General features: G+C 47.6%; 1 protein-coding gene across 3 annotated transcripts in view; it reads right to left on the reverse strand.

The window, feature by feature from the left end:
* Nucleotides 1–16467, reverse strand: part of LOC144111161 (putative ferric-chelate reductase 1 homolog) — a 94824-nt gene that overhangs the window by 13558 nt on the left and 64799 nt on the right. For all 3 annotated transcript variants that reach the window (XM_077644324.1, XM_077644325.1, XM_077644323.1), the window contains exons 2-6: nt 14323–14534; nt 12603–12739; nt 9751–9842; nt 4760–4850; nt 3635–3850 (exon numbers count right to left, since the gene is read on the reverse strand). In XM_077644324.1, coding sequence (XP_077500450.1) covers nt 3635–3850; nt 4760–4850; nt 9751–9842; nt 12603–12739; nt 14323–14509 — 723 coding nt within the window. In that variant the 5' untranslated portion in view covers nt 14510–14534. The remainder of the gene's footprint in view (nt 1–3634; nt 3851–4759; nt 4851–9750; nt 9843–12602; nt 12740–14322; nt 14535–16467) is intronic.

Genomic DNA, 16467 nt, shown 5'->3' on the forward strand with positions numbered 1-16467 from the left:
GGGCAGGCACCTATATGAGCTCCATGTGGTGGGGCGGGTATGTGGCGAGGGAGTTCAGCATGTGAAATGCAGGGACGTGAACTCTCCCGCGAATAGAATTTAGTATGGCAGTTTTAGAGTCAAGATAGTACATACTAGGCCTCTGTGCACATGATGGCTAGGGCAATGGCGGCCTCTTCAGCCTCCTCCGAAATAGCAGTGGGAGATATGTGAAGGGTAGCAGTCGGTTGTAGGGAAGTGTTCGTGATGGCTACAACCGCGTCCGCGCCTGTGCATGCGGCATCCACCCAAACGGCATCCGATTCCGTGCCATAGTGCTTGTGGAGCGCCCGTGCGCGAGCTCTGCAGCGCGGTTCGTGGTAGGTGGGGTGCATGTTTTTGGGGAGATGTTTAATAAGTAGTTCGCTTTGAATGTGGTGGGGGACTGGCAGCTGTGTGGGAAATGTGGCTGGTATCCTGATACCGAGGGCGTGTAGGATGTGTCTGCCAGTGGTGGTTATTGCGAGACGTATGTATTGTGTCTCTCAGTGGGCGTCGATAAGCTCACCGGTCGTGTTGTGTAGGCCTAGCTGGAGGAGTTTTTCAGTGGAGGTATTTAGGGGTTGGTGTAGTGCTGTCTTAAATGCTGTTCGGATCATGGCATCCAGGGTGGAGATTTCTCTGCCCTGGAATTTCAGGAGGGGAGCGTGAAGAGAAAGCGGCTGACAACGAAGGCATGAATGAGACGACATAGGTCGTGCTCCTTCATGCCCTGGTGGTGTCCAGAAACTCGGAGGATTAGATGGGATATCGAGACCGCCGTCTGCTTGAGTTCGTGGATGGTGAGAGTTTTTCCAGTCGTTCTGAATGTGGAGGCCCAGTATCCGGGGAGTGTGTACCTCCGGGATGTACCGGTTTTTCAGTGTCACGGTTATGGGAGCTGTGAGGCAGTTTCGGGTTGTGGGGCGGAGTATGGGGAACTCCGACTTCGCCGGAGAGTGTGAGTCCGATACTCCGCGCATGTGTTTGGGTGTGGATAGCTGCCGACTGCAGAGTATTCTCTGTCTCCATCACTGCCATGGGTGGTCCATAGCGTGATATCATCAGCATAAAATGTATGACTAAGGTGAGGGATGGTTTGTAGTTTGCTAGAAAGGAGGATGAGAGTGACATATTGAAGAGAAAAGGGGAGAGGACAGATCCCTGGAAGGTGCCTCTGATGCGTTAAAACTTCAGCGAAACTTGGATTCCATCCAGTGCTGGTGCTCAAAACGGCAAATGTCTTTGAACCCTACAAAATGCCAATTTATCTCTTTCACTCGAAAGCATTCCCCTATACAAACAAGTTACTCATTACGTAATGTTCCCTTGCCAAAAGTACTTGAATATAAGTATCTCGGTGTTTATTTTGCATCTAACCTAATGTGGACGAAGCAAGTTGAGCATATTACATCCAAAGCCTGCAGAATGCTTAATTTTTTAAAATGAAATTTCAATAAAGCGCAGTCTAATGTCAAGCAATCCTGTATTTCACTTACATACAACCAATTCTTGAATATGCTTACATATGTGACATACTCGAGCGCGTCCAGAATAATGCTGCGAGATTTGCGTCCAATAATCCAGCTTATCAACTAGTGTCACGTCTCTTAAAAACCACCTTGGTTGGGGATATTTAGCTAACCGTAGGAAACATCTGAGGTTGCAAATCATGCATCGCATCTATTTTGGAAAGCTGAGCATTGACAAATACTGGTACCTGCTTCAACCTCACTTTTTTTTAGACGACTTGATCATTAGCCGAAGATCCGAGAGATTAAATGTAGTACAGATATTTACAAAACCTCGTACTTTCCACGGACGATCAATAAGTGGAACAGGCTGCCAGCCGGCGTCACTGAGTGCTGCACGGAAGGTCAATTCCGCGCATTTTTATCTGATGTGTGACGTGGCATGCAGTTCTCTTGCGTGTCTTTTCATTTCATTAGTGCCATTGTTTTTATGGAGCACGGTTGTCCTCCTTCAGTGCATGCTTTTCCTCATCTATTATTAGTTGTATTTTGTATTTTTTGTAGTTGTATTTTTTACAGTTGTATTTGTGTTGTATTTTTTTTATCCTCTGTACTTTCTGCCAAACGAGTAGAAGTTATTGTGTTTCCCCCCGGCAATAATGCCTTCGGACACTGCAGGTATCTGTAGTAAATATTATAAATAATAAATAAAAGGTGTATGGGCGGGATGTGTGGGGACTGAAGTGAATTTCGGCTGTGCAGTTAGTAAAAAATGCTTGAATATAGGTGTACATATGTTCACCTATGTTCAGGGGGGAGAGCACTACCATGATCTCTTGATGGTCTAGGCGATCAAAGGCCTTGGAGAGATCCAAGGAGAGGACAGCTTTTGTGTGGCCCGGCATGATGGGGTCGAAAATATCCTGTGTGAACTGGAGCATGGCGTCTTGTGCCGACAGGTGGGGACGGAAGCCCACCATGCTGTGCGGGTAGAGGTCTTGCTCCGCCTCCTCAGTGCCCCTTTAAGTCACGAATGCGTAAATTGTGTGCCATCATTGCAATCAGTCTAGCAAAGTTCAGTAAAAGTTGAAAATATTATCTTCCGATCCCCATTTATTATGTCCTACCTTACCTGTTCTAAAGCGAAAGCTTTACTACGCCAGCCAGCGAGCCATTTCGGCTCATCGCGCCGTATGCTGTGTGCCGTGGTCGATGAACGAGCTTGAGCCGCCGTTGCCTAGCAACGCCGCAGTCACGTCGACGCCACTACCGTCGCAGCTAGCTCCACCAGATGTGCTCCGCTGGAGTAGAGCGAGAGAAGGTGTCGCCTCGCGGGGTATATATATATATATATATATATATATATATATGCGCGCTTCGCCTCAGTGTATTGTCATTATGGAGAGCGTGAAAGAGACGCAACAGTGACAGAACGAAGCGAGGAAGATACAACGCGCTCCAGAGACGCCAGAAGAACGCACTGCACGACTCGAGAAGCGTCGTAACGAAGATGCGGCTAGAAGAAGTCGTGCCACGTCCCGGAGTGACTCTTCAACTGCGGAAGAGACCGGTTTGAGTTCTCGAGAGCATCGGAATGCGACGCTGCGTAGATGACATGCCGAGCAAATGAAGCTTTCGGGATTCAACTAGGTTTAGCCAGAGCTAACCCACAGAGAATTTTTTACTTAGCACTATGTTACGTAGTTATCACTGTCCATAAAAAAAACCCACGCGTTCATTCAAAACTCCGTTCATCGCAGTACCAGTAGTCTGTCTATACTTGAAAAGAGATGTAGCGCAAATGGGATGATGATGCGGTTAGTAAAGAAAATAGGGATCAAGAGAAAATTGGCAGTGGCTTAGCTCGGCTATGTCAGGATATACGTAGCGAAAAGCTAAGGCATATAGTTTGGTTAGCATTAGTTAATCTTCATTGCAAGTCCGGGTTAGCCTGGTTGTCTAGCTCGTTGTCCCATGGTTGGTCACATGACCAGTCATGTGGTTGGTCACATGGTGCGGTGCGAGCACGGCGAAACTGCGAGTTCGTGGCCAATGTAGCTTTCGCTACAAAAACAAGAAAAGAAAGAAGAAGTTGAAGGAAAACATTTGTCCCCTGAGCACAACAGCAACAAAAAGAAGCGCACCATGCTGGGCGTCTCGGAGATGCCGGCAGCGATCCACATCTCCTCATGGCGGGCGGGCGCGCTGAGCTCGAAGTCGACGCCGTCGCCCCGGGCCACGTACGTGAGCAGCAGGGAGCAGGAGCCCCGGGTGAGGCAGCCCTTGGGAGTGCCGAAGCAGCCCATGGTCTGGCCGCAGCCCGCGTACGCGCCGCTGGTGGCCGGGGTGGTAGCGGTGTCCTGCAGCACGGTAAAACGGGGCTCAAGCAGACGCTCTTGGAGAGACACAGTACACAAGCCTCTAAACGGAACCACCGATATCCTCATTAAATAATTTCAGACCCTATAGATATTTGCACATTTATTTTGCAGCGTTGCTTTTTGTGATTTCTCTAACTTGTTCACTCACTATGCTTGTACTTCATACTGAGACTGGGGAGCGCTACAATCAAGACAAGGGAACAACATTACATTAGAACACCACGAGACACGAGCGCAATATTGGTGTTCTTATGTGGTGTTGTCCCCTTGTCTTGATTGTAGCGCTCCCCAGTCTCAGTATGTACGACCAACTAGCCCCCTACAAAGCTTTTTTGTACTTCATGTCCGACATATTTTATAAATAAATAAGAAAGTGGGCGTGAGCTAGGGTACCGGTTTTGAGACAGTTCTTAGAGCATAATGAATACTGCACAGTGTGGTAGCAGCAAGGCACTCGAAAATAGGCTGTACTGTATCCCTCTTCTCGGGTCTCTTTCCTACCATGTTTTGCAGCCCTAATTAACATAACCACTTTTAGTGCACTGTAGGGCTCTAACACAACCTAGTAGACTCCATTGCACATTGTGTAACGGTGTACAGGTCGCTTTAATACGTAGCCCGAGTTAAGGGTTTGTGAAAAATTTTATGTAATTGTGCGTGCGTGAAATATCGCATCTCTTTCTATAACCTGCGACAACACAGTGGAGCGCAGCTCTCCACGGTGTGGTTTAGCATGAAAATGTAATCTTTATCCAATATGAGGCTGTCGCGTTTTTTTCGCCCAAGCTCAGATTTTCTTCCCAAACACCTTTGGGTCTACTGAAATAGCCAATAGAAACTACTTAACTGCAACTAGGAAGAGAAAGTTACCGACAGCGGCAACCATACCTCGTTCCTCAGATGAGGGGACTTTTCAATTGAGACAGGTGACGACAGGATGCGTTCCACGTAATGACTGTAGTCCTGCACGACAGTAGCGCTGAAATGCAATGAAAGAAAGGTCAGCTCTAAACCCTGAAATGCAGTACGCTGTGCCCTGAAATTACTATTTGGATAGCACTTTTTGGGTGATATTTTGATGCAGTGAAAGGCATTAATATAGGTGGCATGACCACCTCAGATTTTTTTGTTAGAGCTTTAGGAATAGGGCGCGGCAAATGAGTGGCACCGAATGCATTATTTTTCCCCTATCGAGATGCAATGCAACGAGTGACGGCAATCTAAGGAAATAACGGACTGTGCATAAACATGCCGCTTTAAAGCCACTGTAAACGCGCCATGGTGGCTCAGTGGTTATAGCGCTCAGCTGTTGACCCGAAAGACGCGGGTTCGATCCCGGCTGCGAAGTCGAACTTCAATGGAAGCGAAATGCTGGAGGCCCATGTACTGTGCGATGTTAGTGCACGTTAAAGAACTCCGAGTGGCAGAAATTTCCGAAGCCCTTCACTACGGCGTCCCTCATAGCCTGAGTCGCTTTGGGGCGGTGCAAACGAGACGAAGAGATGAACGCGTTGTTCTCATCCGCAATGAAGAGTAATGTGCAGACTGTGCGTAGCGACAAGACGGAAAAAAAAAGGACACTTAGTTCTCTGAACTCATTTTTCATGAAGCTAAACTTCGTTCCAACGGTCCCCGTCCGTTCCACAACAAATAAATTGTGAACACACCGCGATGTCTATTAAATTACGGCGCTAATATCGGCCATACTGACAACCAGACAGGCGGGGGCTTCCTTTTCACAGTACTGAGACGTTACTCACTGAAATCTCTTGTTGGGCTAGCTGCTTTCTACAATATTTCTGAAGGGAGGTTTGGAAAACAAAACATGCAAACTACAGAGGTCAGGAATGGTGTAAGCTTTTAGCAGCTAGGCTTAGCTTGCACTTAGGATACAGCAGGTACAATACAGGCAACGATCAAGCATGCCCATTGTGTCCCCCAAAGAAAACAGCTGGAGAAAAGTGTGTGCGTCTAAGACGAAACTATGCATGAAGTCTAGTTCTGAGCTAAACAGATGATAGCTGTCACTCACACATGCATCACCCATGTAATCTTATCAGGCTAAACAGGAGCACTATTGACCCCTCAATGCAGGGCGTGAAAGTGCAGAGTAATGCTATATAGTACCATGATTCTTTGCAAAAGCAGCAACTAAGTGGCACAGGAGATACTCCAAGCATGCTGCAAAAAAATGACAATAGAAAGGGGGCAGGGGGTGGAGGGGCGGTGGGCATTGCTTCTGAGAGTGACAGATTGCTTTCTCTCTTCAGCTCGCATATCTTATAGATAATTATAACAAAAGTGCAAAAAAATATGGATTAGCCCAGCTAATCCAGGATATACAAAGCGAAAGCGAGATTGAGGTCTGCACTGACGCACATACGGACCCGGTTGTGCGCCTTTTCTTATGTGAAAATGAACAGTCTTTGCAAAGTTGTCAACACCAATGAACTCTATGAAGGCCATCGGCTCACTCGTTTTGTTTGGTTTTTGAGGAAAGTAAATGGCACAGTAACCGTCTCACACATCTTGGTGGACACCCGAACCACACCTAAAGGAACTCATAAAGGAGGGAGGGAAAGAAGAAAGAGAAAACTGAAATTGAAAATTTGATTTTGAGAAAAGGCGCGGCGCTGTGTAGCGGGAACACCTGTGACTCGTGCTACTAGTGGCGCATGCGCAGTAGTGACTAGAGAGCGGGAGAGAGAGAAAATTGGCAGTGGCTTAGTTCGGCTATGCCAGGATATACGAAGCGAAAACTAAGGCATGGCCTTGGTTAATCTTGATTGCAAGTCCAGGTTAGTCTGGTTGTCTAGCTATGTTGTCGCATTAAAGACGACACAACTGTGGTTGCAGCGCACGCGAGCTCTCCTTTTCAGTCCTCCGACGTGTTATCAGGCATGCGACGCAGCCGGCGAAGCAAGCGGAGGCAAGCGCAACGACGAGGAACGCGGTGTGACGTCATACCAAACGGTTGCGGCGGCGAGCCGCGCGGAGTGACGTCATGCCAGATGGCGCGGCGAGCGCGCAAAGCACAGCAACCGTCTCACATATCTCGGTGGACACCCGAACCGCGCCGAAGGGATAAAGGAGGGAGGGAAAGAAGACAGAGAGAACTGAAAATTGAAAGTTGCATTTTGAGGAAAGGCGCGGCGCTGCGCAGCGGCGGAACACCTGTGGCTCGGTGCTACTAGTGCGCATGCGCAGTTGTGACTAGGGAGCGAGAGACATATGCACCGTGTGCCGTAACTGCTGCTCGCGCATGCGCAGCACGGCTCTCCAGGAATCGCGCGAAACTGCGCAACCTGCGGCCAGTAAAGCTTTCGCTTTAAAATTGCAGCAACGACCACTTAAAGTAAGAGGTTTCAGCGTCAGACGATACTACTTCATAACCTAATGTAGAGTTATGCATGATATGAGTCAATTGAAATTTGTTATTCAGTGAACGTTGCTGGAAGTTTAATTTTGTTGTTTTGGATGCAAACACACCACCATTCGCTTAGTAATTACACACCGCAGCACGCTACTAACGCGGGGGCTTCACTAACACTATCAAACGCTGTTTTGGTGCATGTTGTCAAAAGGTAAATGCGGGCCGAGCCGCGTACTAAGGAGGATTCTGAGCTCGTCTTTCTACCGCGGGAACTCGATCTGCACGCTCCAAGCATCCTTAAAAGCTACGAATTATTGTCCTTTGCGGCCGATACTCCTAATTTAGATCGGATTAAACATCCCGGCTCCCGCCTTTTTTTCCCCACCTCCGAAAAGAGGTGTCAGCTAATGGGTGGAGTCCCTTTCAGCCAGCCGCGTGGCGGCTTGCCGCTCTGCCATCGGCGGAGTGATACGCAGCGATCGGCGACAGCAAGCAGTCCACGCGTATTTTTATTTCCGCGGGTCTAATTTTCGGCTATGCAGTCTGCCACCGAAACTATTCACGGAAACCGAAAAAAACAAAGAAGCGATAGCGAAGCCGCCACGCGACTTGCTGAAAGGCACTGCAGGCGTTGGCTGACACCTACTCTCGGTCAGTTGAAAAAAAAAAATTCGGAAGCCGTGGCGTTTAATTCGATTTAATAGGGAAATCGGCCACACAGTATAATAATGCAAAGTTTCTAAGGGTACTCGGGGAGTTTAGATTGAGTTCCGGCGGCAAAATTGCGATTTCAGATTCCTATTTAGTGCATCTTTTAACGTGACAAGTTGGGCTACAGGCATCCTGTGCAGTTCAGGGGGCGCCGAGGAAAGGGACCTTTAACCACACGGCTTCAGCGCAGAGGCCGTGGCCTGCTTCCAAGTGTTGCGACTAGACATTTGTCTAGCAACAGAGTTACAGCGGTCCACTCAGTTTGAATCGGCGAGCTGGGCAGCATACTCAGCCGCCTTCTGGGTGAGGTCGTGAATCCGCAAGCGGAGTTTCCTGTTATGTTTCTGACGGCGCCACCTCTTAGTGAGGCTGCGCCGCGCTTCCCAAAGATGAAGGAGATGGTTGACGGGTTCACGCGGACGGGCCTCCCGGTAGCACCATTGGCAAAGTCACGCTTCTAGGGCCCTCAAGCTCGCCTTGTTTTGGAGGCTTATTCAAGAGATCCACGAGCACGGAAATTTTCGGATAAAAGAATTTGATGAGAGATCAATGAACGCGTTGCCCGGCAGATCAAGTATTCATCCTGAGCTCTTGTAATTTACTTTTTGCCTATACACGCAAGGCGGTGTTGTTGAGGGGTCATTGCAGAGGAACTATAAATAGAGCTGGCCGACCATCCCACAATATGCATAACATAAGAACGGTAAACGTCGGGAGCGACGCGTTCAGCAGATGAATTCCTTACAACTGCTGGCGTTACTGAAGAAAATGCAAACTTCCGATTCTTCTTCTAGGAGCGATCGGTGTTTGTATGCTGACAAGGCTTTGCTCTGCGAACCGATTCCACCAATACAACAGTGCTATGTTTAAATCCTGCCTTCAAAGCTGCGCCATTTGGTGTGTGCTTAATACGATAATATTGTAGTCAGTGAAAGTGAGAACAAATCAAATCCAATGTTACGGCATAATTTCAGCTAAACGCATATTGCACGACGCCACAATAGCATGTACCGACTACCTTTCATAACGTCGGCTAGGTTAATACAACATTGCTGGTTGGTTTATGGTTTATGGGGTTTAACGTCCCCAAGCGACTCAGGCTGTTAGGGACGCCGTAGTCAAGGGCTTCGAAAATTTCGACCACCTGTGGTTCTTTAAAGTGCACACACATCGCACAGCACACGGGCCTCTAGAATTTAGCCTCCTTCGAAATTCGACCTACCCGCCGCGGTGGCTCAGTGGTTAGGGCGCTCGGCCACTGATCCGGAGTTCCCGGGTTCGAACCCGAGCGCGGCGGCTGCGTTTTTATGGAGGCAAAACGCTAAGGCGCCCGTGTGCTGTGCGATGTCAGTGCACGTTAAAGATCCCCAAGTGGTCGAAATTATGCCGGCGCCCTCCACTGCGGCACCTCTCTTCCTTTCTTCTTTCACTCCCTCTTTATCCCTTCCCTTACGGCGCGGTTCAGGTGTCCAGCGATATATGAGACAGATACTGCGCCATTCCCTTCCCCCAAAACCAATTATAATATATAATAATAATAATTCGACCGCCGCTGCCGCGATCAAACCCGCGTCTTTCGGGTCGGCAGCCGAGCACCGTAACCACTGAGCCGCGGCGGCGGCCAATACAATACAACAATACTAAATGTGTGTCATTGCACTAAACGCCTTCTTTTTCCGAGACCTCTCCGGTGCTTAATGGTCCACGAAGAGAGTGGCAGCATTCCACTAAACAAGCACCAATTACCACCGTCGCCGACTTGCAACTACACGACTAAGAAAGTGAGCCTGCTCACCGGAAAACCACCTCGCCCGCCCAGTTTGCCGGCGGTATCCACGTGGCCTTCACCTGGCTCTTGACATCGCCGTCGGTGTGAGTCAGCGCCGCCTGTAGAGAGAAATGGCAAATATAGCAGGAGAAGGCATGTGGCCGCGAGAGTTGTACTAGCGCCTCGGAAAGCCACCTATCGGCCGTTGATACCAGCGAGACAGATGCAGTCAGCCACGGGGCGTCCGACACCGTACCGTACGTCCTTCCTGCAGCCCCTATATTTAGCCTGCGTTCTCTGGAAGCGGTCGTCAATTCCTTCCACGCCCCCCTCTCTCAAAAGTCCTGAGTATACATGTAGTTTAGGGGGCAAACCATACTCACTCCTAAGGAGGTTCACGCACCCCGAAGACGATGGCTGAACAGGTGGCAAGTCTTATACGAGACACATACCATGCTGTTTACGCAAAGCAGAAGAAAGCATAAGGTTAATCACTGCGACTATAGGCTTTGCAGTTCATCGTTAATAACGCGACAGCGTTCAAGGCCCCGTTACACAGAAAACCCTGAGTCTGCGTTGTAGGCGTTGCGAGCGATAAATAGGGTGCCGAAGGCAGCCACCCCCGGAAAAACAACCTAGGTGAGTAAGGTAGGTAACGTGACCATGTGAGGTTCTCACTAGAGTCACTAAATAAAGTCTTTATTTAGTGACTCTAGTTCTCACAAGCTACCCACCAGATTGTGAACAAACTAACCATCCTGGCAGGTGGCAGTTAAAATAATGGTTTATCGCGAGAGGTTGCTCGGAAAGAGTAGCGCGGGTCGCACAACACTCACCGGTGGCAGCACCTGCCATCGCAAGGCAGTGGCGCATCCCTCAACTGCTGCACCACTGCGCAAGGAGTGGTGCGAGGACTCCCAGGTACACATGAGTGTAAAGTTTAGGCAATTCCGCACATATGGGCATTCGTGTCATATCCTTAAGGCGCGGGAATATTCAAAAATTTCAAAAAGCGAATGAAATACCGTTCAATTCGATTTAGGAAAACAAGCGCATGTTAAAAATTGCACGAAAGGAATCGAATCCTGTCTGAAGCTTTCGCACAGTTTTAGAATAAATGGCACGAAGTTTTTAACAGAAGCCGCCGCAGTTTTTTTCGACGACTGTTCCATAAGTAGGGCCCACTGGGAAGCTGCAGAGCATGCGTGCTGCCGCGATTCGACGACACGACAGGATTCAGCCAGTTCTAGTGAATCCTTCGGTAACGCCTGATCTCGCAGGTGGCTCAACTCTCGCCCCTCTCACAAACTGCGTTTTCGAGCCAATTTGTATGCTATATCGGCATCAGTAGCAAAAACTAATTTTCCGATGGGCATGAGATGGCCACAGAAGTAATATATACTTCGTGTTACGTGCCGCCTAGTGGACATCACTGCTACGCATTTCAGCAACTGCAGCTTTAATTCCATGACATAACTACGGTTCTACCACTAGCATTTCGCTGCTCCACATGACTATTCAACTTGTGCGAATACCCGCACAAGTACCAAATAATAGCAGGATTATTCGATACGGAATCGACTCCGCTTTTAGCTCCACTATTTTTATACAACTCGGTAGCATGGCTAGCCTATTAAAATCCTATTCACTTTAGAAAAATCACTATTCTCAAATCACTAAGTAAATAGCATCGTCTATGTCGAGACTTGCTGATTGGGAGAAAGGAAGGATGTCTGATCATAGCCTACAAATCATTCGGCGATTATGGAAGTCAGCTGAGAGGACCTTATTAATTTGATGCCGAGGAACCGGTAGAATATCACCGCAGCTTTTTCACTCGGTATCCAAAATCCCTCAGTACACGGCAAATCTAGCGCACACAGCAAAACAAGCCGATGTAAAGACGTAGCACTAACTCAACACGCGATCACTACGAAACGGATTGCGACCGTTTTACACCGGTTCGCCTACATTTTTCCGTACCTCCGCAATAATGACGACTGTACCGCCGAACACGATGCCTAAAAAGAATAGGCAGTTAAATAAAACGTGTGCAGTTCTCCGCATGCAATAAGGAAAAACGGTGAACTTTTTCCGCTTGCATTCCTTAATCAGTGCCTTCATGCTGCTTCTTTCCTCCTGAGCGCGACTCAATGAAATTAGTTGCTTTATATATATTGCATATGCAGGTTGTACTTCTGTACTTATAGTTTCATGTTTTTTTACTGTATGTTGATATAGTGCTGTGCCAAATAGGCAGAGCTGACACATTTGGGGGGGGGGGGGGAGGTGGGGGGGTTTGTTGACACTTGTCAGGCATCACTGCCTGTTTGACAGCTCCCTAGATAGCTGTACCAAGTTCCTCAAATAGAAAGATTTTATGCAATTTTATTTGAACATTGTCCGCAAATAAATTAGTGCTAATGTTAGCGGACAAATAAATTAATGCTAATGCTAAGAAACTTCTCTCAAATTGCATGCAGCCCTTCACTTATGATCAACACGCCCCTAACCTTGGCATTGTCTGTCTCCATTTTACAGCTACAACTCTCAAGCGGGCTTTTACCGATTCGGCAGCGTCGACATAACACGCCATGACAGTATGCAGTAGCGTCACGCATAGCGTCCCGCGTAACGGCACGCATAACGGCACGCATAACGGCACGCATAACGTCACGCATAACGTCACGCATAACGTCACGCATAACGTCACTGCCACTTGCCATGATCAGTGGACCGAATACATCCACCATTTTTCGTGCAAATTTGAAAGAAAAAAAAACTTGGTAAACAAACTTCCCACTGCACGGGCCGTCAGGTCATCCGATGACAAGGTAAAAAGCTACAAATTGCTTTTAAGGCTAGTCCTCCACACTCACCGCTTCGTCGCCCAAGCAGCTTAAGGTGGCCGTGGTAGCGTTGTCGACAGGGACAAACTTTCCGGGCACCAGACTGTCGACGTCGTCCGCTTTTCTCGCCTGGATCAAGAAGCCCTTGAAGGTGCCGGTGAGCGTGACTGCGATGCCGCAAATGGAGAAGGGAGAGAAACAAGCGCGAAGGCACGAAGAGGTCAGTTTGAAAACCGAAACAAGAAACACAAGCTGCCGTCAGCTCCGAGGCAGCGTCACGGCGTTTTAAAGAAAGCCGTGTCTCAATCATGACTCCTCTGCTGTACCGTTAAGCTGCCGCTTGGGAAGGACGCTGAATGACGCGGCGTCACGTTACGCCATAGCCGTCACGTGACTGCACGCCGCAGCTCGTCAAGTTTCGTGCGGGGTTTCGCGAGCATGCGTCTAGACCGTGCAAGTACCTCGCTAGGGCGACTTTGGAGACATGTCTGGAACTGGACCGCAAGGGCGCGAACTGAGTACATGTCGAAGCGAGAATGGTTGCAATATGGGACTGACTGCCCTGTTCAGTCCTCCGTACGAACGGGTAATAATTGGAGATACCAATTAAGGGTGATATCTTTTTGCAGTTAGTCTCTCAAGGAGTCACTGTGGCGGAGTAATTGCGCAAAGGAAAAAGACCAATCGTTGTTCCAACCAGTTGGTCACTGAAGGGTTATCCTCCGAAACATTTAACTCTTGCTGCCTCAAACAGCATCTGTCAGCAGGCGACATTCAGCCTCAACTGAAACGGAAAGAGTCGTGGGATATCCTTTTGAGACCGCGAGTGCTAATAAGTGGCACCGATTTCCGTTAAGCGTTCAGGATATAAGTTGGTAAATATTTCGATCACATCGTAGTGGTAGTCGCCTGGAATTGTGCGTATATAATTATTCGCTGAAAATGCTTCATTACTTCCTAATGCGAAAGCATTATATGGTTATGTCGCGTAAGCAAAAAGTGTCCGCAAAATTTGTCCGCACGATTATGTCGTTCTGTGCAAATAAATGTGCAAAAGTGTGATTTTATTAGGTAGTGCGTGAGTAGATCTTGAAATGTGGTCAGTTTGGTTGATGAATTGTTATTAATTAAATTTAACTGATGAGAGTAGATGCTGAATTTCGAAGCAGGTTTTGTGTGACTGATTCGATGGAAACCCATCAATCAATCAATCAATTCTTTTTATTATCATTTCTTCAGTACAGTACATATCATCACTGTCTGGATCCTTAGCCAAAGGCGTGAGAAATGCGTGAGAAGGTTTACTTAGTATAAAAATAAAGTGACAAAATAAATAGGAAAAATAAAGAAAAATAAATCAAAAGAAAAGAAAATTCCAAATAATAAAAATCAAAAATAAAATGTACAATGGAGAGAGGAAAGAGAGGAAAAGGAAAGGCTTTCGCATTTCCTCCCTTAAGTAGACTTAAGTGCTACCCTGAGATTTTTGCTTCTGGTGCTGCGTTTCAGTGAGTTGAACAGTGTTATGCAGCTTCTCTTCCTACTGAACAAATGGCTTGAAGTGTCAGCTGCTGCTTTATGTCTGTGCATTGTTTTTATGCACACAAGCTTTCTGTTAAACTGTCGTCTGAAGGTGAAGGCAGCCTGGAATGCACGCAACTTCGGTAGAGATATATTTGAGATCAATTTTGGAACCCAGCACCTACTCCGCACAAGAGTTACGAGCAGCTCAGAAGGGCAAGCCTCTCACCGCGGACAGTCTGGTCAGGCTGCTTCTCCGCCGTGAGCTGGTAGCTGTCGGCGCCGGACTCCGACGGGGCACCGTGTCCCGGCACCATGGCGTCGCAGGCACCCTGAGGCGCCCCCGTGTGGTACGGGACGGCGGTTCCCAGCAGGACCAGGAGGACAGCCAGGAAGAATGGAAACCGCGTGGCCATGCTGGCGGTGGCTAACGTCCGAAACCTTGAGAAGAAAGAGGGCGGAAATAAGTGAGCTTCTTCACGTCGCACGGGGAACATTAGTGAACAGTTCTCAACCGTTGCTCAGCGCCTGCGTTCAGGGTTTTTTTTTTCTGCCGCGATGACTTTGTGATTAGCGTATTGCCTGCTGAGAACGAATACATGGGATCAATTCCGTAGCCGGAATCTGGACCGCGGCAGTCGCGTTTGGATGGAGGCAACACTTAAAAGGCGCCCGTGCGTTGTGCGATGTCAGTGCACGGTAATTAACTCCACAGTGGTTGAAATTTTAAGGCGAAAGCCTTTAATGGTTCATCGTTGTCCGTCCGACCGTCCGTACGCATTATGTGTCACACTATAACGTCATCAATGACATAACTGCTATAATCCATATACTCTTAGTAATTACTAAGTAATGGATGATTAGTAATTCGACATTAATTGATAAATATTCGTTATTTTAATTATGTATTAGTTGGTGATTGGTTAAACCAATAAAAATAAAAATTGTAAAACTACACAAAAGTTTCAAAATAAACGGATAAACAAATATAAACACAAAAAATTAAATATAAGAAGATAAAAATTACAAAAATACAAAATAAATAGCTAAACAGAAAATAAAAAGTTTCAAAAATGGGAATAAAAATACAAAGGAAAAAAATTAAAAATAACAAAATTAAAACAAGCAGCCGAAGAGGGCGCAGAAAGGCTTTCGCCTCGCGCACTTTAGATCGCCAAATTGCCCGCTGAATTGTTTTGTTAAATGCACCAGGACGAATTTTCATTCCAGTACGAAGCTTTAGTGAAAGCCGTATAACTTTTCTTTGTAGCCGTATAACTACACTGCCCCGACCCCCTCCCTCTCTCCTGCCGTCTCCTTGAATAATAGATACAAGCTTTGCTCTGACCTGGTGCTCGGACTCTCTGCTTTGAATTGCTTTGGAAATGGGTATGGGCCTTTAAACCCACCTTAAGCAGACGAAAAAACACATTGGCACATGGCGCTCTTTGGTCGCAGGTGCCCTTGCGCCGTAAAAATTCAACATTAGCGATGTACGAGTGCAACTGTTTACTGGTCTATTTTTCACTTCACTAAAAAGGCCAAATTCACGGCCATATTTACCGAAGTCAAGAACTTCCGTCTACACATGCAAAAAGAAATGTCAATCGAGACAAATTTATTCACTCACATCCTCCGTCGTACTAAAGACCAGCGCTCACGAACAGACAGAGGACGAGACGAGACAGATTGAAGGCGCTGAACTTACTGCTTACTTTAGAATAAAATTCAGTTGTAATTTTATGCACTTAAACACGCACGCGCGCAAAGGCGTCTTGTCAAACCCACATGCGATAAAAACGATAAAAACCAATTAGAAACGAAGGAACAGGAAACGCCCTTCCAAGGCATGCGCGCTATTATCGCAACCCAGCTACCCACAGTGAAGCATCCTCATTTCCCTGCATGACAAGTTAACCACGTCTCGTACTCTGCATTCGTAAGCGCTGGTTTTCAGTACGATGTATCACCAACTCGCCCAATCCTCAGTTCCACACTCACTTCATGACATGCTTCAGAATAGCAGCTGGCAGATGCCCCAGCCACACGACTTCATTCAAGCTATCTTACGTCGTTTTTCAGCCGCCGACATATATCTCTTAAGCAGAACTGTGAAATGAGGAACTTGCGCTGAAGTTTGCGGTGCCGATTGCAGCGCCATAACACACTGCCTAGTGAGAAGAGCAAGCAGTTTTGGATAGTACTATTAGTACTTTCCGCGCCACCTTCAGGCGCTTATTGGCGTGAGTCTCCGCGCTCTGTCGAAGGCGCACGTGCCGTGCGTCAGCTATCTGGGCTACGCCGAGAGAAGCTATAGGCAATGAATGCTGTCAGCGAAACGCGGGTATCTAATCGCGCAGAATGTGTTCTCGCG

The sequence above is a fragment of the Amblyomma americanum genome, chromosome 11 (genome assembly GCF_052857255.1).
Source record: "Amblyomma americanum isolate KBUSLIRL-KWMA chromosome 11, ASM5285725v1, whole genome shotgun sequence".
Lineage (NCBI taxonomy): Eukaryota > Metazoa > Arthropoda > Arachnida > Ixodida > Ixodidae > Amblyomma > Amblyomma americanum.